Genomic DNA, 23913 nt, shown 5'->3' on the forward strand with positions numbered 1-23913 from the left:
CCACCAAAAAAACTTTCCTGGAATTACAAAAAAGAAAAGAAAGGAAAGGAAAGGAAAAGGAAGAGAAGAAAAAAACAGCTGGTTCTGCTTGCAGTCTAGTTTCCAGGACTAACTGGCGTGCCATCTGCTCGCAGCACAGAGTGGTAACCATGGTTCACGTGTCACACCAGCGTGCGGTGTTAGGAAGTTTGCCCCAACAAGCCTGGACAACTTCGCTTCCGCGCAGGTTGCGGGGGGGCGGGGTGGAGGCAGCGGCGTCCAGAGTGCGTACATCGTTTTTTTCCAAACTCCATCTGCTTTCCCCACCCCTGGCTGTGCCCGCGGTCTGCCGGCGCGGCAAGCCGAGGGGACCGGAGCGGGCCTTTTACGCATAACAAAAGAGCCCTCCCCCTCCTTCTCCCGCCGCCCCGCGCCACCCCCACCTTGGCTTCCCGCGGCCGCCCGGGCCCGCGTCCCCGGCAGGAATTGGCTCCCGGGCCCGAGGTTTCCAGGTACCCGGAAGGGGGAGGGGGCTGAGGCGGCAACAATTGGGCGGGTGAGAGCCAAACGCGCGTCTCGGAGCGCCAAGACTCCGAGGGGCGGCGAGCCCGGGCCGTGCCGCCACGTGATTGGCCGGGACCGCCCCCGCCAGCCTCTGCTGATTGGTGGATTCTCAAATTCGGTCTCAAGGCGCCAGAGGAGGTGTTTTAGCGGGGACTGCGATCCAGGGCTGGAGCGCTGGCGCTGCCGCCGTCCCAGCCAGCTCAGGGCACTCGGAGCGGGGATCGCCGCGCCTCACTTTCCCCGCCCGATGTCGCCGCGCGCCTGCTGATCGCCTCGTCCCGCTGGTCCCGCGCCGGTGTTGGGGTCGTGGAGGTCCCCAGAGGCAGGAAGCCTCCTCAAAGTGGGAGTAAGTAGCGTGCGGCCCTAAGCGCTGCGAGGAGGCGGGAATTGGGGGGAAAGGGGACACCCCCGCCCAGGCTGCCAGCCTGCCACCCCTCTCTCCTGCTGGGGGGGATCGAGGCATTTCTGCCGCTGGACCAGGCGTGCGTGGGGTGTCCTGCTTCCAGCTCTGCCTCCCGTGGAGAAGTAGAAGAGACTTGTCTTTCCTCAGCATCTGAGGGGTTCATTGGAAGACTTTATCCTTGGGGTCCGCTTGGAGGCCTGGGAAGGGGCTGCGCTAAAAGCTGAGTGGGTTTGGTCTAGCGATCAGATTTCCTTCCCTCCCGTTACCCCCCTCAAAACCCCCTCAAAGCCGAATTCCTCCCAGTTCTTTGCGCCAAAATTAACTGACCCAGGAGACCCTGTACTTTCTGACAGATTTGTCCTCCACTCTCCTGACTCGGTAACTTTGTTTTGTGCTGTTGCTCTTCATAAAAAAATTATCATTTTTGTCTATTTCTTTTTCTTCACAGGTTTTTAGTAATTTCCAAGCACACTTTAAGTGTTCGTGTTCATTTCATGTGTGTTTTAGAGTTGGGGGGTGGCTACATTCCTGGAAATTCCCAGGATGAGTTTAGGGAAGGGAAGTTCATGTTCACGTGCAAGTGATATTTTTGTTGGAGGAGAAAACATCCAATTGTAAAATCATAATTGTGCTTTACAGATGGAGGTAAATTGTTTAACACTAAAAGACTTGATCAACCCCAGGCAGTCCAGACTAGATTTTGCAATTGAAGATGGGGAAAATGCACAAAAGGTAAGTGCACTTAAATACCTTAAAGCTCTAACATATTTAGGATGGTGGTGTCTTATTCAATAAAGTGTTCCAACATGCCACCCATACTTGTCTTGTAAACATAATAATAAGTTTGATGAACATTATAGACATATACTTTTTTTTTTTTTTTTTTGACAATGGAGACTTCCAAACCATTATTGTTGAGTTTCTCACTGATTTTGTAGTGGAGGGAGGCTAAGTTAAAGGTAATGTTGGAACCAATTTATATGAATCAAAGATGTGCTGAACACGGCAATTGAAAGTTTGTAATACTTATTTATAGCTGTCAAGAATGGAGTTAGCTAATGCAGAATGTTAAGCCTCAATTCCCCAAAAAATAGACCTTATACTGTAAATGCTGTATTATTAAAGTGCTGTGGAATGTTCTTTTGTACCAATGATCAATCTCCTAGCGGCTGTTCCATTCGCCCAAAATTATGACCTGTGCCTCCTGTATATGGGGAGATAAAATGACTTGGCCCACTAGTGTACTCCTAATATTTGACAGTGCTGCTGCTGGTTTTATACTAAGCCGCTCCCTCCCTTTTTGCACCCCTTGTGATTTTCAAGACTAGTTGTGTCTTCAAGAAACGTAATGAAATAAAGTGGCCATAGTAATGTCTAAGCTATCACTATTGCGATATCAGCACAGCTGTTCTCACCAGCCAGTGCCCTACTGAAAAGGTATAGTAGCTTGTTAGCAAATGTCTAAGCATTTTTAGGCAGAAACCAAATAGATATAACAAACCCAGATATAGAAACTTTGCATACAAATCTGAGCATCACAACTTACTTGGGCACTGATCTTCTCTAGGTCTCTATTTTTAGGCTTAGTTAGCATCAACAGTGAAACTGCCTGGTGGAAAAACACCTGTTATGTAGACCTTTGAAGAATACTTGACGATTGTTTATTTGGATAGGTGTGCAGTTGTATGTTTTTTGTAGATTGTTGTTCCTAGCATTCAAAATTTTTTTGTTGGGAGAAGTATGGCAAAACATTATTGTTTTCAAGAGGACTTTCTAAAAATTACCTAAGCTATATGAAGATGAAATGCCCAGACTTTAAAATGTAGATTGAGAGTTTTGGCTTTGGGAGTTTCAGAGCAAGACTTTTGTTTTTCTTTATAGTTTGGATGGAACAGTCTTGAAGGAATGTGTATACATTTATATAAAGCCTGAGTCAGTGTCCACTTCTTTCCTTCTGGGTCAGTGATTTTTTTTAAGTGCCTTCCACAAGGGCACTCTACTCTAGTTAGCATCAGTAAGGGCTATGTCCAGTTTGAACTTTCCCATTTTAATGCATGCTGAGAAGAACTCAAATTACTCAAAAGAGATCGGAAAAACAGTTAAAATGTTTGAAATGGAATGTATGAGCAGGGATTATTTCACCTCTCAAAGAGAAGGAAAGGAATGAGAACAGCTCTTCTGCCCGGATATGGGAGGGGTTTTGTCCTTTTTTCACTTTGCTGTGTAGTAAAGAAAGGATTTCTAGTGATGGCGAGAACATGGGATTTGCAGTAACAGAGATCTGGGTTTGATTTCCTGCTCTGCCATTTATTAGCTCTGTAACCTTGAACTAATACATTTATTCAGTCACTCAATAAATATTTATGTTCTAGGTGCTGGGATACAGCGATTTAGGTTTCCTCACCTCTCTCAAGCCTGTTTTTTTCTTCCGTAAATTAGAGCTAATAAATAGCACCTCCCTCTTTAGGTATTTGTAACCCAGTAATACATGCTGTTCACACTATCCTCAGTGGAACTGGTGACCCAAAGCCAAACGAGTCGTCCCTGTCCTTACCTGTGAGACTTTCAGGGTCTCAGATACAAAACTAACCAACTGTACTGTGATTTGGTAAGTGCCATCATAGGAGCAGGCACGAAATGTTTGGCAAAATAAAGAAGGAAGAAATAAATTCACAGGGAATTCTGGGAGATTTGGGAAGGTTCACAGAGGAGTTAACATCTGGGCTAAGCCTCAGTGGCTGAGGACATTCAACCTACAAAAAAACAAGAGTGAGCGAGACGGACATTGTAGGCAGAGGAAACCACATGAGGTGTAGGCATTCAAGAAATGCTCAAGATTTTCAGAGTGGCCAGAAGCTAGTGGTGTTGGATTGTTACTTGAAGCCCTCTGAGAAATGCCTAGTACAGTGTTTTGTGGGTCAGCTGGCATTTAAAGGATTTCTCTTTTGACTTTCTGCACATTGGTCAACAACTGTAAGTACTGTACTGTGCATGCATTTTCTTGCTACTTATGGAGAAATTTTTGTAAACATATAAGAGCTTTCAATTTCATTACCCAAGTTTACTGAGGCCAGTTATGAGAAATAAACCAGAGTCTCCTCTTAAGTTGTTCACAGCTCTTTTGGGGAAGACAAAAGGAAACAAATGGTTTGGCACACAGCGGGGAGCAGTAAGGATTAAGCTGTTGGGGTGCTTGGTGAAAGAGATAATGCCTCACAAGGGCTGGAAGAAAGGAATGCTAACTTAAGCAAGTATAGAGGAAGGGAACTGGTAAGGAGTAGAAATGAGCAGGTATGTTTGGAGACAATACCCAGACTTAGTGGGCACAGTTTTTCCTTGAAGGTCATTCATAACTTTTTGGAGTAATTAAGAAAAAAGGTTAAGTTCAACTTGGAATATATCTATATTTGTTCCTGTGTGATTACAGGTAGATAAATATGTGCAGGAGGCACTGGTTGTCTGATTGTGGAATTCATGAAAAGTCCTAGCCAGATACAAACTTGGGAACTGTCAGCATACAGGTTGGTTTTAAAGCCATGGACATGACAGTGGGGGAACGCTCCCAGAGTGAACAGAGAAGACTGGAGGGCAGAGGTTTTAAGAGTGGAAAAAGAGGAACCAAGAAAGGAGACTGAGAAGAAATAGTCCAAGAAATAGGAAGAGAACCAAGAGAGAAAGTGTGCTATTTTAGAAGGGCTGTGTGTTTTGTAGAGCAAAGAAGAGTCAACAGTCTCAACTGTGGCAGTGAGATCAAGTGAGGTGTTTTACTATTGAACTGGCCAGTGAGAGGTGACCTAGGTGAAAACATTGGATCAGAAGAGCCTGGTGGTTTGAGGAACCCCTGGGAGATGAGCAGGGGAAAGCCCTTGGTGTGGATTATTCTAGAAAGGGCGCTCTGAAGGTAAAGAGAGTTATTGGTCGGTAGCTAGAAGGAGACACTTCCTAAGGTGTCATCTTTACAGTGAGTCCTAAAGCATAGATAGGGTTTCTGTGGGCGAAGTTTCACTGAGAGCATTAAAGACAAAGTCATGGTGTAGGGCAGGTTTGAAGAAAAACAAGTATACTATTTGGGTAAAATGTGGAATAGGCGTGAGATGGAAAAGCAGCTGGCAAAATATTGCCGGGCCTGGACAAGGCTGATCATCGTATATGTTATTTGAGGGACACGATCAAAGCTGTATCTGAGACACAAGCAGGACTCAAACCAAGATCTTCTAACTACAAAGCCTCTCTCTGGCAGTGTACAGCAGAGTCAAAATTCTGGTGTAATTCATGATCACACACATCTGTAAAGCACTCACAAGTTACTTCTCCGATCCCACTTTCCCAGCACTTCTATGGCAAGTAAGGCAGGCTGTGTGGTCTCCATTTGCATATGAGAACTGGAGAGCCTGTTTCATGGGTCACACTTCCCCAGGCCCTCTCTAGCCAGGGAGGGGACTTCCTGCACATCGCAGCTTAGATTTCCTGGCAGGCAGATCTGACATAGAGTCAGGGCACAGGAGGTATGTAGGGGGATTCTGGGGGTCCAATGTGGGTGGAAGCGGAAGGCTGCCGAACTGGACAGAGGAAGAAGCAGATCTGTAACACAGTCTCAGGGGAGGTTTAGACTTAACCCAACTGGAAGTTCTAGGGTGACCCCTCAGAGCCATCCTGAGTCATTTGTTCCTGAAGAGATCTCAATGCCTCCCTGTGGCCACCACACAGCTGGGAAGCCTTGCTGGAAAAGCCTTGGAGGTAGTTACTGTAGTTGGAACCCCTCATTTTATTGTTAAGGAAACTTGGGCCCAGATGGAACAAGCATTTTGTTCAGGATCAAAAAGATACAGAACTGAGACAAAAGCTACATTTCCAGGTTCTAACTCCCTTTCCGCTTAACACGGTGTGAGGATTGCAGGCCAGACAGACAAAGCAGGGTCCGGTTAGGGTACAGTTGACTTTATCTGCCCATCTGAGATCTCAGAATGCAAATGCACGTGGCATTTTTTTTCTTTTGATGTAGATGTATGCTACAATCATAACCTAGCAGGTAACCTAACTCCCCTCCTGCTTTAAGTTTTTCTTAAACTATAGTGAAAATATATCAAATTGTTAGAGGAAATAATGCATCTAAATTGTTCCTTCGTAGGGAAAAAGTAGGAGCTCATCATTCCTACAAGAATAAGTACCCTAGAGGCAGTACAGAAGGAGGGTGGATCTCTGGCCACCTCAGTGAGTCTGGGCCACACCCTTTACCACAGGGATACTTTTTGGAAAACTAGATAAACGAGGCATAGTGTTCTTTCAGCATCTGTAAGGGGCAAGGCGTTGTGCCAAAAATTGTGAGGAATGAGACACATGGAACTTGCTCCCTGACCTCCAGAAGTGCACAGTCTCATTAATGAGTCAAGATATGCACCTGAGAAGTTAAATAGCAATATGACATGCTATATATCGTATTAGCTCTGAGTGCCAAAATGAACAGGAATAAAGGATGGGACAGAGGGGAACAGGTAACAGCTACGTTTTATTGAGAGTTCAGTATATGCCAGGAACTACTCTAATAACCCTTGAGGTTGGTATTTTTATGAACTTCATGTTCGGTGAAGAGAATTACAATTCAGTGAAGACAAGCAGCTTACCCGTGCTCACACTGCTGCTAAGTAGCAGAGGCAGGTAAGCTATCCCAAGAGTCTGCCTGCAGAGCTCCTTCCCCATACTGCCTCTCTGTAGGTGTCAGTGAGGATCCGGGGCCTACTGGGTACCTTTTGTGGGAGCTATGGTAAAGGTAACTTACCCCCAGCTTGCACCCAGGACAGGCTCATTTCTAGATGCAGGATTTCAGAAACTTCTGCTGTCAGCTCTTTCTTGCCTACCAATGACTTTTATACTGAATGAAGTTTGTATGTGACCTCAGGCAAGTTATTTTACCTCTCTGTGTCTCAGTTTCTTCATCTGGGTCACAGGATTGGATGTAGAAAATAATAGCACCTAGCTCACAGGATTGGATGAGGAAGTAATCTATGTAAAGTACATAAAAAGAGGTGTGGCCCATAGGAAACATTTAATACTTTCCCTTCGGAGTTCCCTTGTAGAAGACTTCATCAGAACTGCGCACTAGGGCGCCTGGGTGGCTCAGTGGGTTAAGCCGCTGCCTTCGGCTCAGGTCATGATCTCAGGGTCCTGGGATCGAGTCCCGCATCGGGCTCTCTGCTCTGCAGGGAGCCTGCTTCCTCCTCTCTCTCTCTGCCTGCCTCTCTGCCTACTTGTAATCTCTCTCTGTCAAATAAATAAATTAAAAAAATCTTTAAAAAAAAAGAACTGCGCACTAGTAAGAATCTGTTAAGAGATGTGGATAGATGAAGTTTCTGGGCGGGCTGCTTACCGCCGCTGTGGTGGGAAATCATCGCCCCCATCCCCACCTCCCTTCCTTCCAGTGACACGAGGGCAGAGCCTCACCATGGCCGGCTGGCAGCTTCTGCCGATCCAAGGAACCAGAGTTGGACCTGCTAACACAAACTCCAGTTGCTTCCAGTCTTTTTTGCCTCTCTTTATATGCTGCTCATTTATAGGAAAGCACCTTTTTTAAACCACTGCCCAGCCAAAACGTAAGCATGCAGTAGCTGCAGAGTGACATGTGTATTGGAAAAGGAATGACGAATGTTTAATGCATCTGCCTTCATCATTATGTGAGATATTATTGCCTGGAGGTGAATTCTGGTATAGACCGAGTAGAATTTTTCTGTTTTCAAAAGACAAATACTTATTTTAGGGAAAAGAAACTTGTTTTCATTGCTTGGTAAATGTGGCTTTCATATAGCCGTCCTTCATAGTTGACTAAGGAACATATTGGATCCATCATTGATCTTTTTTTATAATTATCTAAGATAGTCTACTCAAAGTGTGGTCTGGGGGCACATGGCTAGTCCATAAACTATTACTGAACTGCAAAAAATTAAGAACAGAACTTGAATAATTATCATATGATCTCTCTGACATGAGGAATTTGAGAGGTAGGGCAGGGGGATTGTGAGGGGAAGGGAGGGAAAAATGAAACAAGTTGGGATTGGGAGGGAGACAAACCATAAGAGACTCTTAATCTCGGGAAACAAACAGGGTTGCTGGAGGGGAGGGGAGGGTGGCTGGGTGATGGACATTGGGAGGGTATGTGCTATGGTGAGTGCTGTGAATTGTGGAAGACTGATGATTTACAGACCTGTACCCCTGGGGCAAATAATACATTATATGTTAATTTTAAAAATTGCAAAAAAAAAAAGAAAAAGAAAAAGAACAGAACTTGAGTCAAATGCTTAGAAAGCTCTGTAGCAATCTGATCTTGCTCCGTGTGGCATCTAAGCCTAAGATCAAGGGTCTCTTCCCGTTGAACAGGCTGTAGGTTGTTTGAGTGACAAACTCAGTCGGAGAGTCACAGGTCGTGGAAGTGGCATGTGAGTCTTATGAAGTAAAACCACTTATGAGTATGTGGGAGTTTGGAAATAAAAAACCCTGCCTTCACCATCGATAGTTTGAAAAGCACCGCTCTAGAGGAATTACAGCCCTCCAGCTTGGTTTGACATGTGGCATTTTGTTAGCTACTTTTCCATTGGTCCTACTACTAATTGCTGTATTAGCACCGGTGAACACTGAATGACAAAAGCATAATTGTACTGCACTAGTTCATGCAAACTTGTAAATAGAGAAGCACCATGGACTCAACCCACAGTTGCCCTTATCATCCTCAACTTTTACAAGCATCGACCAGTGACAGATACACTCATGACTTTGTTCACAGAGATGCCTGAGAAGTATGTTTAGAAGTGGTCAATGACGGGCACCTGGGTGGCTCAGTTGGTTAAGCATTTGGCTCTTGCTTTTGGCTCAAGTCATGATCTCAGGGTCTTGGGATTGATCCCCACATCAGGCTACATGCTTGGCAGGGAGTCTGCTTGAGACTCTTTCCCCCCTTCCTTTCCCCTTCTCCCTGCTCTAAAATAAATAAATCTTAAATAAAATAAAATTCTTTAAAAAAGCAGTAGATGATGATCATTTTCTTGCTGAGCCCCTCTTGGATTCCATGAGTCCTTCTGTCTATTTTCATTAGTCCTAGCCAGATATTTTTCAGCCCTAAACATGGGGTCTCTTTGTATCTTCATGTCTTGGTGAATCATGGGAACAAAAGGCTCTTAGCTTATACTTGCCCTTTCTGTTTCTCACTAAAAGGTCTCTTTTTTTAAATAGGAAAATATATTTGTTGATCGTTCAAGGATGGCCCCGAAGACTCCAATAAAAAATGAACCAATTGATTTATCAAAGCAAAAAATCTTCACTCCAGAAAGAAACCCCATTACTCCAGTTAAGCTTGTTGACCGACAGCAGGCAGAACCATGGACGCCCACGGCTAACCTGAAGGTGCTCATTAGTGCCGCCAGCCCTGACATAAGAGACCGGGAGAAGAAAAAGGGACTGTTCAGACCTATTGAAAACAAGGATGGTGCCTTTACAGACTCTTTGCAGGTAAACAGGCTATACTCTTCAGGCTTTATAGTTTTTTTAAATTTTTACTTGATTATTTAAGTCATAGAATTCTCAATCCTTCAGTTACTATTGAGCCAAAAGCAGTATTAAACTACATGCTTTCTTTTTTTGTTGCTTATTTGTATATTCTTGCTATTGGGGGGATTTAATGGCATTTCAAATACCTGTAATGGTAAAATACCTTTAGGTAGGCAGTATCTTTCATCTACAAATCCCTGTTTTTTGTGGATATCAAAATATATCAAAACTTAGTATCTTATTTATAGCTAAAATGGAATTCTTACTCTGTCTCATTTTTTTCATAATGAATGCTTTTTTCTCTTCTGTATGCTACTCCCTTGAGTACTCCTAGTACACATTTTAAAAATGACAATTATTTTTTTAAAAATAATTTTTTTTTTTTAAAGATTTTATTTATTTATTTGACAGAGAGAGATCACAAGTAGGCAGGGAGGCAGGCAGAGAGAGAGAGGAGGAAGCAGGCTCGCTGCTGAGCAGAGAGCCCGATGCGGGACTCGATCTCAGGACCCTGAGATCATGACCTGAGCCGAAGGCAGTGGCTTAACCCACTGAGCCACCCAGGTGCCCCTAAAAATAATTTTTAAATAATTTTTAAAAAAATAACAATTATTTAAACAAAACTATAATTTTGACTTAATAAGGAAGTTTGGACTTTTTTTTATGTTGCCACAAATTATAATTTTGCTCCTATTTTGAAGGCAATAGTATATTTTAGACCTGGGAAATTTCATTGTTTTTATATATGTTCAGTTCTTTGGTTTGGGGCCTTAAAGTTAAATCATCTTTAAGTTACCTGTCCTCTAGGGAACCAGAGCTATTGAATAAACAGCATATCTATATTTAAAAAAAAAAAATCAGTGGTCAATAATTTTCAATCTCCCATCAAACTTCTCAGATTTGCTAAGAAAAGTCAGTTATTTCTCCATTTTTCCTCCTTTGGGGGATTTTTCATACTATAAATATTACCAAAATGAAGAAATTGGAACAGGAGAAGAGAAAAAGATGTCCTGAATCTGGTTTTGGGTGCTAAAGATATTATGTACATAATAAGTATGTAAATATGTGTGTATATGTGTGTGTGTGTGTATATATATATATATATATATATATATATATATAAAAGTATATTTTATATGACCAAATATTCTATCAAAAGGTAATAAAGAATACATTTAAAGAAGATATTCCTCAGTAATTTTTAAGAATGTAAAGGGACTCTAAGACCCAAAAGTTTGAGGACTACCATTCTAGGGTATACATCTAGCAGTGAAATTATTAAGTCACTGGATATGCAAATATTTGCAAAGTAATTGCTTTCCCAAGTATGTATGAACATTTATTGATCCACATTCTCTCTGACATTTGACACTGTCAAATGTATTAATTTCTGCCAACCTAATGGGTATACAGTTGTGTATTTTTGTAGTATTCATTTGCTTTTCCTTGGTTACCAATAAGGCTAAGTCTCTTTCCACATGTTTATTGGCCACAATGTTTTTTTCTTCTTCTGTAAAGTGTCTGTTCACATAATTTGCTGATTTTAGTTGGGTTCTTTTTCTCCATGCTGATATATAAGAGTTTATTGTATATTCTTGAAAATAAACCTTTATCAGTTTAATGTGTTACTTTTCACTTTGGTGTATATCTTTTAACACGTTACTTGTTGTAATCAATTGTCCCTGAACTATTTGCTCAGTCCTTCTTGTTCTCCCAAGTTGGCAGTGCTATCTCTGTCATCTGTTTCTTGGCTATCTTTTGTTCCATTGGCCAATCTATGCATCCCTACACCAATAATATATTATAATAAGCATTGGTATCAGGGAAAGCAAGACTCAACTTATTTTGCCTCAGAATATATGGGCTATTCTTCACCTTTTGTTTTTCTTTATATACTTCAGATTGGATTTTAATTGGAATTGCATTACATGTAGATTGATTTGAGAAGAATAAATCTGTTTACGGTAATGCACCCTCCTATCCATGAAGATAGTATATTTCTCTAAGTTTTAAGTGCATTTCTCGAAGATCTAAGTTTCAATATTTTATGCAAATAGATTTTTGCTAGATTTGTTCCTAAAAACATCACTCATATTGTTATTGTAAATAATGTCTTTTCATTTCATTGTTGTTACTACAGTATGGCAATACAAGTGATTTTTGAGATACATTGTTTTGCCTTTACAGCTACATTGCTAAATTCGCTCATTATTTTTAATAGTTTGTCTGAGATACTTTTTTTATTTTTTTTATTTATCAGAGAGAGAGAGGGGGAGAGAGCGAGCACAGGCAGACAGAATGGCAGGCAGAGGCAGAGGGAGAAGCAGGCTCCCTGCCGAGCAAGGAGCCCGATGTGGGACTCGATCCCAGGACGCCGGGATCATGACCTGAGCCGAAGGCAGCTGCTTAACCAACTGAGCCACCCAGGCGTCCCTGTCTGAGATACTTTTGAGTTGTATATAAACAATCGTGTCTTCTGCAGAATGAAAGTTTTGCTTATTCTTCTCTAATCCCTTGCCTCACTTACTTTTTCTTGTCCTCGTGCACTGGCTAGGATCTTCAATATGGTGTTGAAGAAGAGCAGTGATAATGGCCATCCTTATCATTTTTCAGATTTTAAGGAAATGCTTTCAAGATTTTCCCATTAAGACATGTGTTTGCCATTGGATTTTTTTATGGATACACTTTTTATTAAAGAAGTTCTCCATTTTTAGTTTTTAAGGCATTTTTGAAAATCATGAATGAGTATTAAATTTAGCAAATGCTTTTTCTGAAAGCTTTGAGAAAATCATATCACTTTTCTCCTTGAATCTCTTCACTGAAAAGCCTTTTACTTTCTCAGGCTTGAATTGAGCCTTTTTCAAATGTGGGTTGATGAGACAAGGATACTACTCAGGCTACTTGCCATAAAAAAGAATAAAGAGGAGTAAGACTTAGCTGCCCTTGTTCAGTTCCATTTACCCTTGGTCAGTTGTTAAAAGTAAAACACTGGTGACACAAAGCAGGCCAGTGGATCTCAGACTTTTATGTTAGGAGGAATCACCCAAGATCTAGATTCGGATACATCAGGTCTGGGATACGGCCTAAGACTCTCCAAGCTCCTGGTGATGCTAATCTAATGAGCACATTAGTAGCAAGGGTGTAACAAGTGATAAACAACTTCATTTTTCACTTTTTAAGCTTTTAACCAAAAGACTCACCTTCAAGTTTCAAAGGAGAAAAAATTCAGCCCAAAGAAAACAATCAGTAAAACATCAAGAAAATTGGATTAGGAAATGTATTTTAACCAAAATCTAGCATGATACGAACTGAGATGTCCCCCTTACTTTGCTAATAACTCTCATTTCTCTATACATTTTTCTTGCATTTTTCATGCAATTTCTCTATTAGGATGTTAAGTATGACATCTCTCCCCTCCCTTTTGTCTGCCCTTTGTAGCTTGATGTGGTTGGGGACAGTGCTGTGGATGAATTTGAAAAGCAAAGGCCAAGCAGAAAACAGAAAAGTCTGGGACTCCTGTGCCAGAAGTTTCTAGCTCGCTATCCAAGTTATCCCTTGTCAACCGAGAAAACAACCATCTCCCTAGATGAAGTTGCTGTCAGTCTTGGTATGTATCATCAGATTACCTGCAGTCCTATCTGTAGTCACAGTGGGAAACCAGTTTCCTTGGGCAGGCTGAAGTCTTCGGATAGCTTCTCATTAAGCAAAGGGTGGGCTCCGAACGGTAAGGATGGAGGAGCAAGTCGAGCTGCCTTCTGTCATCAAATTTCTCATCCTTATACATAGGATTCCAGGGAGTCTTCTGGGCCTGAGGGTCAAACAAAACAAACAAACAAAAAAAAGTTTTTTTAACCTTATAAAATATTTGTATAAAAAGACTCACACTAAAAATTAATATCTCATTTTTAATTTAAAATTATTTCAGACAGACAAAAAACACTTAAAAATGCCTTGGTCTTTATTTTTAATAATGCTTCTAAGAGTTCAGACCTGGTGTTATTTCTGTTATCAAACAGGATTTGAGAGCAAGACCATTGTATTTGAAGCCATATACTAGCATATTCACAGCAAGCCTGAAAAACGAGGAAAAGCACATCTGGACATAACTCAAACAGCTAAACCTCATAACAAAGAGGAGTGCATGTGTTCACATGGCTTGGGTGTGTGTAATGTGCAGTGGTGTATGGGCTGTAGATACGCAGACAGCCGCCTCAGGATAGAGACCCCTAGTGGACATGGGTTGCAGTTCGTCTCAGAGTAAACATTGTTGACAATCTTTAACAAGCAGAAATCACAGTGGTAGAGGGTGTCCCCTTTAAAACAAGGAGGTTGTACATACAGAAAAAAATAAAAAATCAACTAAACAGGCTGTATGATTATATTTTTAATTTGTTTTTTTTTTTTATTCTCTTTTCTTCCCATAGCCCCGAGAAGTGTGTCCTAGTAGATGAATGTCAATCTGTATTATTCAAACTGATGGCTAAAATCATTTTAGTTACCAGATACTGAGATAATAAGAAAGCAATAGGTTATGATAGAAAGACCATGGGTTGGGCTTTGGGTCAGATGGGGTTGGATTTGAAGCCCAGTTCTCTAATTTACAGGCCATGAGAGTTTTAAAAAAGGTTAATTAACCTTTTCCTGTCTATAACACAAGGATCACAGTGCCTTGCAGAAACTTAGCAAAGTTGGGGATAATATCAACAACATGCCTAACTCAGGGCCTAGAATGGATAATGCTACTCTTATGTGGAATAATTTCTACTCCACTCTTATTAGATCTCCCTGCCCTCCTCAAATTGTCCTCTCAACCTCTAGGATGAGAAGCATGGTGTTTTGGTTGGGGAGCCTAGAAGTAGAACACATTATTTCGCATCGGTGCCAATGAAACAAGAAGAGGAAGGTGACCCAGTTGGATAGAGGCTTAGGATACACCCATTCGAGGTACAGGGTCCTAGAAACTAGTCTTACAGAGGGTGAGAGTAAAACAATAGCACACAGTGTCCTTCTCACTGGGATTCACGAGGCCAGCTTCCACCCTGTACCAGTTTCCATCCAGGAACCTTGAACTGATACCAGTGGGAAAACAAGAGATTGGATATTGGAAGGCTTTGTTACAGATCTGCGGGTGAGAGGGATCAGACAGGAAACGGGACTCCTGCTCTCATGTGAGATACAGATGCCCATGTTATGGCTGGTCAGAGCAGAATTTCAGAGATTTTTACAAACAGCTTCTTAATGCCTCACGATCACCCAGACTTGCCAAATAACCTTGCCATCTCTCTTCCTGTGATGTCCAAAAACGGGGTCCCTTCTTGAAAGCTATTTCAGTGGTAACCATTTCTTGGGGTTCAGTCTAAACTCCCTGCTCTAACCCAGGTCACAAGCTCTAAGAACATATGTTAACCAAGAATGTTCAGAGCATTTCAGTCGCATTATTTCCCAGATTGTGGTCCCATGTAGATTTGACATGGATATTACAGGTAAGAAGTTAAAGAACTAGGGGCGCCTAGGTGGCTCAGTCAAGTAAGCATCCAACTCATTTTTGGCTCAGGTCATAATCTCGGGGTGGTGGGACTAAAACCCAGGGTTACTTCTAATCCAGCCAGGCTGACCTCAAAGCCCCCGGGTTTAACTGCTGTATGTATTTTTGGTAAATGTGATAGGCAGCTCTTTTGAGTGTTGGGAAAGTGGGTAGACAATTGATGAACTCTACACTCGGCAGGGAGTCTTCCTGGGATTCTCTCCCTCTGCCCCCCACTCCCCACTTGGGGGTGCTCTCTCTCAAATAAATACACTCATTAATCTTTTTTTTTTAAAAAAGAAGTTAAAGAACCAGGAGTGACTTTAGTAAATGGATAATAGCACAGCCTTAGAAATGAATTTATTGGGCTGAGAGATGTTCTCGCTTATCTCCCTCGAGGACTCAGGGAAGCATGGTAGTGACCGTTAAATCCTTGGGGAGGCATACCTAATGCCATGACCAGGAGTAATAGGATTGTGTGGATCCAAAAGAAAAGGAAGGCTGGGTGCCAGGAAAAACCTTCCCGACAGAGCGAGCCCCAGAGTAACCTGAAGATCTTGAGACCTGTGAAATGGGACTTTTTAGTGCCCCAGCCTGTAAGCAGTTCAACAGTCCAGATTGAAAAGATGATTATCTAGGTAGGCAGCTGCCAGTGTGACTTTTATCAGCACCACCTATTAAACACCCATTGTACATCTTAAACATTCATCTCACCCTCCAAGTGATCAGAACCCTCCTTTATTTTCCCCTTTTTAGGATGTCTATCCACTAGATGGAGAGGGAACAGTTTGTATCTAATACAAAATAACAAAACAGCCTAGCATATGGCTGGCCCTAGGGTGTCTCAGTTGCATTCACATGACATTTCTAATGGGAAGGTTTATAGAATGTTACAGTCTAAACAAGATGTGTTAATATATGAAAACAGACTGGAATAGAAAACCAGGCAGATCTGGACAAGGGGCCGCTCACGGCCTCTGCCAGCACCTTCCAGCAGGCATCTGGCACTGAAGCCTGAGCTTCTGAGGGTGAAGAACCTTTCGGGGTCAGGAGCTGAAATGTTCTGGTTGACTGTGAAATGTGTCTTCATGCATAGGAAAGAACTTCACTTCACCTCTGAAGTTTTCATCATAATTTGGTCAGTTTTTTCTATTAAATCTTAGAAGGGCCAGAAGCTATGTTCACTGAGTCTGCTCTGATTATAGAACACCTTCTGGCAAGTGAGCAGAAAGAGGGCATGTTTGTAGCAGGACAGTTTTCTGGGAGCTGCCTAGAGGCTTTAGTTATGGGGACTTAGAGAAGAGCAAAGGAGCCAGTGGGTTCCAAAAGCCTAAGGGCCTGTTGCACAACAGACTGAGGCAGAGGAGGTTTTAAAATCTGTTTTTACTGTGACCTCTCAGGCTAGCAGGGATTTGGGATATTTCCGATGCTGTGCGGGAAGTATTTACAAAATAGTATACAAACAGTAGATAAAATTGACACCCTATTGTAGACCCTGTACCTTTATGGCCACATTTAGTCCTCATCATCTTATGAGATAAATATTAAGGCACAGAAAGATGAAATGACTTCCGAGGATCACACAACTACTAAGGGATAGAGCAGGGTTGCTTCTAATCCAGGCAGTCTGACCTCAAAGTCCCCAGGCTTAACTGCAGTACATATTTTGGTAAATGTGATAGACAGCTCTTGTGAGTGTTGGGAAGGTGGGTAGGCAATTGATGAACTTCATGGTCAGCCTGAATTGTACATGAAGAGTCTCTGTGCTTTACTGCTGGGCTGTTGGGCCCAAATGCCCCTGAATGGGAATGGAGGGACAGGTATCAGTGGCCAAGATGAACAAAAGGAAACTCGTATGTTATTCAGCCGTGGCTGTAGCTTCCTCCAGCAACTTGAGAAGGGTGCCCAAGCTCTTGACTCCTGAGTTGCCAATGCGAAATAGGAAACAAAATATTTGCCATCTGTTTTCCTAACCAGGCCATTAAGAGAGTTAGCAAGATTATTATTTCACATTGTTCAAACTTCAGGAAAGGCTAGAATTGCCCAAATGAGGTATCATGCATTGGACACAGTTTATTTTATAGTCTGCGTAATTAGGAATACAAGTCCAAATCAACCAGTGTTCATCAAGCATCCATCAGACACTTTAGTACATGTGGTGCTCAGTCCCACCTGTTTAAACATGCTGAAATGGTGGCATGGCTTACCTAATAAGTCCAAAGAAACAACATACTACTGTTTATGTAATAGAGATGGAACTATCGTCCATGTCTGGGTAGATGTTTTATCCTAGCACTTGCTAAGCATTGGATTCCAAGAATAAGAAAGAAAAATAATTCCTGTTGCTTGTACCCTAAGAGGTTGAGTTTTTAGAGCATCTGCGCTGGCTGGCCATTATACCAGGCACTGTGTAAATTAGTTTACAGACGCAGTCCAGGCCCTCAAGGAATTTTTACTCGAAAATGTTTGCCTGCATGACCGTCAGCTTCTATTTCGCAAACAGGCGTTGAAAGGAGACGTATCTATGACATTGTAAATGTGCTGGAATCACTGCATCTGGTCAGCCGGGTGGCCAAGAATCAATATGGCTGGCATGGCCGGCAGAGCCTGCCAAAAACCCTGAGGAGCCTCCAGAGACTGGGAGAGGAGCAGAAATATGAAGAACAGATGGCTCATCTCCAACAGAAGGAGCTAGAGCTGATGGATTATAAACTAGGAGAACGTAAAAAAGACGGCTGTCCAGATTCTCAAGATCAACAGTTACTGGATTTCTCAGAACCCGACTACCCTTCTTGTGAGTGCCCTGGAACCACAAGAGTAACGGCCGAGAGGGAGGGATGGTCTCTTCCGTAGAAACTTACTGCTAAGGTGGGGAGTGCCAGACTGACAGCCCTGGAGGGAGATGCCCTCTGATTTGATCTACTGAAGAAAGGGAGACAGATGGCTCCCTCACTGGGCTTCCTCCTCAGCCTCACTTCAAGCCTGTCTAGTGGCAGTTTGTTTGGTATTGGGTATGTCTGGACCAAAGATCACGGACAGTGCTCCATTTCAAAATGACGGCCCCATGCTGACATCTGTTTGTGAGCCTTTAAGGAAATTTTGCTCTGAAAGAAGCTATCTTTTCAGAGAATTCAATTTTTTTACTTAGAGTAGATTACTTAGAAAAGAACCCCGTTTGGAGAACATGCTGATAAGAAAGAAAGATAATCTCTCCTGTCATCTGATGCAGCATTTTTTAAATGTATGTCTCCATTATTCTTCCCCGTCAGCTCCTATGTATCCTCTCCCTGTTGTAACCATTGATCTCCATCATTCTCACCCTGTACCCCATTGCTAAGACGATAAAGTACAAGTGGCAATCACGTTTCCCTTGCAGATACAACAGGAATGGAAATGTGGGCCTGGTTTTCATTAGATTTACTGCCTCGTGCTTTTTAGCGCCACCCCCTGAGCCAATTCTTATCCTAATAACCAGAGGAGACAGCCGTCTGTCAGGGATGGTTCGCCTGCCTTGGACAGCAGCACACGTCTGATCAGTGTTTTGTATTCATGTCTAGCTTATTTCTTTCCTTCCTTCTGAAAAGCAATGGCAGGGCTGAGCGCCTACTGCGTTTCAGACCGTCAAATTATTGTAGGCACAGAGAAATAAAAACAAGCGTTCTCGCCCTTAAGGGAAGAGCTGATGTTCTGAAAATAGTCCCTGAAGTCTAGCCTCTCCTATTTTCCTTCCCCATTAATCTTTTCAAAAAGTTGCTTCAGGAAAACTACCTCATGGATTGTATATTCTATGAAGTGGGAGTATAAAGCATGATGAGTGGTTTCAATTATGCGTTTCAGAGTTTATGCCTACGGGAGAGGAGTTGCACAGGCCATTAGAAAACCCATCTCGGGGTGCCTGCGTGGCTCAGTGGGTTAAGCCTCTGCCTTCGGCTCAGGTCATGATTCCAGGGTCCTGAGATCAAACCCCACATCAGGCTCTCTGCTCAGCAGGGAGTTCCCCCACCCCCTCTGCCTGCCTCTCTGCCTACTTGTGATCTCTCACTGTCATAAATAAATAAAAAATCTTTGAAAATCTATCTCACTTCTTCGGGCACCAGGCTGCCTATAGGTAGAGCTTGCAACTCTTGATCTCAGAGTCATGAGTTGGAGCCGCACATTGGACATAGAAATTACTTAAAAAGGAAAGAAAAAGATGTCCATCTCATTTCATTACCAGCCACCTCTTTGTGATGTGTGTCCAGTAAGCTTCTGCCTGTTACCAGAGTGATCTTTGCATCTGCTATTAGAGTTCGCAGTTCTGGCAAACCCCAAGTACCGTCTTTCATGTGGTAAATTATATGTTTTGATGCTTTTGTTTCATTCCCTTTGTAGCATCTGCAAACAGTAGAAAAGATAAGTCTCTGAGAATTATGAGCCAGAAGTTTGTCATGCTGTTCCTTGTGTCCAAAACCAAGATTGTCACTCTCGACGTTGCTGCCAAAATACTGATAGAAGAAAGCCAGGATACCCCGGACCATAGTAAATTTAAAAGTAAGTTATCTTCACCTAAAATGACTTATCAGTGCAAAAAGGGTGGGAGTTCATGTGTTGATATTTTCTGCCTCTGAGATTGGAAAAAAAAAATTTTTTTTCTTAAGAAGTGCAGTCTTTCCTGCACTCATAAAGGTTCTTGAACGGTGCTGTGAGAGGTAAGTTAGTAAAGACCAGAATTCCCATTATAGTTCTGTCAGATGCCTTTTCCCCAGCAGTCAGAGGGGATGGTGGAAGCAGAATGCCATCCCACAAATGCAGGTCAGGGAGGGTGTAAGATACTTTGCATTTCTCTTTAGTATCGCTGCATCGAGGACGGAATGTCTGAGTTTTCTTTCCCCTTTTTTCCTCACCCCCTGCCTTCTCTTCTGATGGGTGGACATGAAAGTTGTCTGCAGGTAAGAACCAGAGGAATGACCAGGGTAGGGTAGGGGTGGTGGGACAGAGCTACTGGGCAAGGAGAGAGTTTCTGAGCTTCTCACCCAGGGCATCTTTTCCTGTCAAGCCTCGGTTGGAGCCAAATACCCTCGGCTACCAGTAGCCCTTTCAAGCCCTGGGAAGCCATGAGCTCAGCTTTCTCTGCATTGTCTGCTTCCAGTGGAATTATAGCCAACCTGTGGGAGAAATGAGTAGATAAAATTCAGCTCTATCAGGATTGGGAAGAAGGTTACATCTGGGGTGAACATTTGATGTTTCTGAACCATAATCACAGCTCCTTTGCTTGATCTTAGCCCAAGGTCGTGTGGGTTTCCTAACTATAAATCAATTTCTTGAATAGAAATTACTTTGTGAGCATTGCCCTGCCTGTCGAATGCCTTACCCACCCCTGCTGAATTTCTCTTCTAGTACCTGCATTTTCAAATGTCTCTCCCCAGACTTCCTAAGACTCAGGGAATGCCCATCCCACCCCTCCCCCACTAGGCAGCCAGACACTAGGATTCAGGTGAGGAGCTGCCTGTCATTGGCACAACTGAACCTCATCACCATGACCCCCAAACCCTCTTGTGTGCCCTGGAGTGCAGCCTCACAGGAAGCTCTGGGGCATCCCTGTCATTTTCACAGGCCAGCTGCCTGCTCGGGCTGGTGCCACCACCTCTTGCTGGGAGAAACTCAGAGCAAGCTTTTGACATGCCACATAGCAGAATTACATTCACTAAGCTTTTAATTACAGCCCCTGTCCTTCCCTTGGTGTTTTTGCCATCTCAGCGCTCCCTGCCTGTCACCAGGTGCCTCATACAAGGGCTGTGAAGTTGTGGAAGAGGAAAGACACACTGACCTTCCCTTAGAATGTGTCTTCGGACACACCAGATACATAAATCCCAGGTGCCTGCACGACAGAGCCGTCGGCCTCTGCTGCACCCCGCTGCTTTCTGCTGGAGGTTTATATGGTGGCTGAGGAAAGTGACCTGTCACATCAACTGAAATATAGTGGTGTCACAGATGGCGTGACTATAATTGTGTTTTATATCTTTAAGCAAAGGTACGACGCCTCTATGATATAGCCAATGTTCTGACCAGCTTGGCTCTAATAAAGAAAGTGCACGTGACAGAAGAGCGAGGCCGTAAACCAGCCTTCAAATGGATCGGGCCTGTGGACTTCAGTTCCAGTGGTAAGGTCGGGTGGTTTTTCGAGGCATTTCTTTTATTTGCAGTCCCCAATTCCTGTTCCAACTCATGCATCTTCTACCCAGTGAGATTGATCTTCATTTCCATAACCCACATCACATTCAAAATTAGTCTAGTGGTATCCCTCGAAACAGCGAACCTTTTGTCTGTAAGTGGTGTGTGCCATAGCCCACATCCCGCTGGAAGGGAAGTCCTGAGAGCTTTTGACATGGGAGTTTCTGTAACTATTAAATTATAGCTCATTAGCTTTTTTTTTTTTTCCATTTTATTCCAAAGCTCCTGGAAGTTTGGGCTTAAGGATTAAAAATAACCCTTCTTATGAACTCTGGTGGTTTCTGCACCAACAGAATAAAGCATTATTTTTCTTTGAAACTCCAGGTAATGTAAAAATTGTATCAGTTACTATCACGAAATGATTATGTGGTAAAGATGGCTTCTAAATATGGTATGGATGTAATGAACACATCTTTGGTAATTTGTTTAACAGGTTACAAATGTCATAATTACACTAAACTAGAGCGGAAAGGGTATTATCTTCTCCTTATTTGATGGGTAATATCTGAGCAATTGGGGACTAGATCCTACTGTACCAGCTACTTTACATACAGCAATGCCGCCTGGAAAAAAAAAAAAAGCCATTAAAGTTATTTTTAAATTACCCTTCCAATTTTGGTATTAGAGGCATAAATTCCTGCCACTTAACCCAGGCTTATAAAAGATATAGCTCTCTACCTCGCTTAGAACACATTATTCACTTAGGAGCTAGATGAAACCACTTAAAATCAAGTATAACTAATTCAACCCAGCAAGTACTTACTGTGCTCAGCTACTATACTAAATGCCACGAGAGGTTTAAAGACGTGTATGACACCATCCCTACCTGCACGAATTCTACACCTTTGCCATTTTCCACTCCTCTGGCTTTGGCTTCTATTTCTTTCACTTGTGAAGCCCTCTTCTTTTCGACATGCAAATATTCTATTCACCTTTCAAGATCTGGCTCAAATGTCAACTCCTCCAGTTTTCCCTGGTCACCCAGAGCAAAGACTGTCTCTTCGGAGCTATTGTGATTTAATATTGTCCTGTTGTACTCAGGGAGGTTGATACGTCTTGCCATCGTTGTCCCCGCCGCCGCCCCACCCCCCCACCCTGGCGCCCCTCCACCGCAGCTCTACAAATTTGAAACCAGACTAGGTCTGTTTTATTTGTTTGGTTTTTTCTTTTTTTGAATTTTTAACAACTGTATGAAGATATAATTTTGCATAAGATATGATTCATATAATTCATCAATTTAAATTTAGTGCAGAGTTGTGCAATCATCACTGTAATTACTTGGAAAACAAAGTCACAGTCCCCAACAGAAACCTTGTACACATTAGCACTTTCCACTTCTTCCCAACCTCTCCCTTCCAGCACCAGGAAAATAATTAATATATTTCCATCTCTATAGATTTACCTATTTTAGAGATTGCCTATAAATGAATCATACAACATATGGTCATTTGTGACCAACTTCTTTTACTGAACAGTATTGTTAAAGTCCTTCAACATTAGAATGTGTGTCCTTACCTCCTTGCTTTCCATTGTGGAATACGACACTCTTGTATGGACATGCCACATTTCTTCATTCAGCAGTTGATGGACATTTTGATTTTTTCCACTTTTTGGCTATTGTGAATGATGCTGCTTTGAACACTGATGTAGAAGTTTTGATATGGACATCTTTTGCATCTCTCATCGGCATATCTAGGGGTGGAAGTGATGGCTCATATGGTAGCACTATGCTTAACATTTTAAGGAATTGACATTTAAGGAACTGTTTTCTGAAGAGGTAAATTCCTAATGAGTTAAAAGCAGACTTGGTCTTTATTCATCCATGATTACCTATTAGACCCAGATCAGGGCTTTTACTTACTCTTGTTGATTATGAGCTTCTACTGAAGGTATAATTAGCATACATTTGAAAATTAGAGAACAATTAAGCAGTACACATGGTGGTCCTGGCTTTTTGGGAACTCAGAGAGGATATAAGTTACGTTTTAATGGACAAGACTGTTAGGTTTTGGAGGGAAAGAGAGCTTTTCAGTTCAAGGAACAGACACCTAAAAACAAATTTGGTGTGTGTTTAGAGAACAATCACCCTGATTTAAGTGGAGGGCTGGGGATAGGGAATAATGAGACATAAAATGTGATTGGTTGGGACCACATTTTGGAAATCTTCAAAATAAACCCAGAACTTTGTCCTAAATGTAGCAGGCAGAAGTGACAAGGGATCTTTAGATAGATTAAAGCAGAAGAGGGACTCAAAAGTGGTAATGTCATTGAAGAAACTAGGTAGCCAGGGAACCGAGCTGGGGTTGAGGAGTCAGGAATTAAGGGATTTGTGTAACCACAAGGATAACAGCCGGAACAGCTCTGCTCTCAGAAGGGGAAGAAGACTTGGGACCTGGTCAGGAACCTCAACATGAACTCGCTTTCTCCACCTGACAGAAAACTGATCTTTTTCTGTATATCTGGTTTCGTTACTGACAATACAATTGTCATCATCAACCCAGCCATCAAATCCGAACTTCAAAAAAGTTACCTTTGATGTTCTTAATTCACTCTCCTTCACTCCTTGAGTAGCGATTCCACTCAGATGAACTTAATAAATATCTCTTTTCCTCTTCTCCTTCCTACCACATGGACTTTTCATCCTTTCGCAGCTTTTTTGAGATCTTATGACACAGAATAAATGGCACATCATTAAAATTAC

The 23913-nt window shown here is 42.4% G+C and overlaps 1 protein-coding gene across 1 annotated transcript in view; it reads left to right on the forward strand.

The window, feature by feature from the left end:
* The first annotated feature begins 771 nt into the window (after positions 1-771).
* The window catches only part of E2F7 (E2F transcription factor 7), a 36883-nt gene continuing 13741 nt past the window's right edge, over positions 772-23913 (forward strand). Inside the window, exons 1-7 of the mRNA XM_044226631.1 lie at positions 772-889; positions 1586-1678; positions 9164-9439; positions 12917-13085; positions 17506-17796; positions 19374-19532; positions 21008-21142. Of these exons, the coding sequence (XP_044082566.1) occupies positions 1586-1678; positions 9164-9439; positions 12917-13085; positions 17506-17796; positions 19374-19532; positions 21008-21142 (1123 nt within the window). The 5' untranslated portion in view covers positions 772-889. The remainder of the gene's footprint in view (positions 890-1585; positions 1679-9163; positions 9440-12916; positions 13086-17505; positions 17797-19373; positions 19533-21007; positions 21143-23913) is intronic.

The sequence above is a fragment of the Neovison vison genome, chromosome 12 (assembly GCF_020171115.1).
Source record: "Neovison vison isolate M4711 chromosome 12, ASM_NN_V1, whole genome shotgun sequence".
NCBI classification, from domain to species: domain Eukaryota; kingdom Metazoa; phylum Chordata; class Mammalia; order Carnivora; family Mustelidae; genus Neogale; species Neogale vison.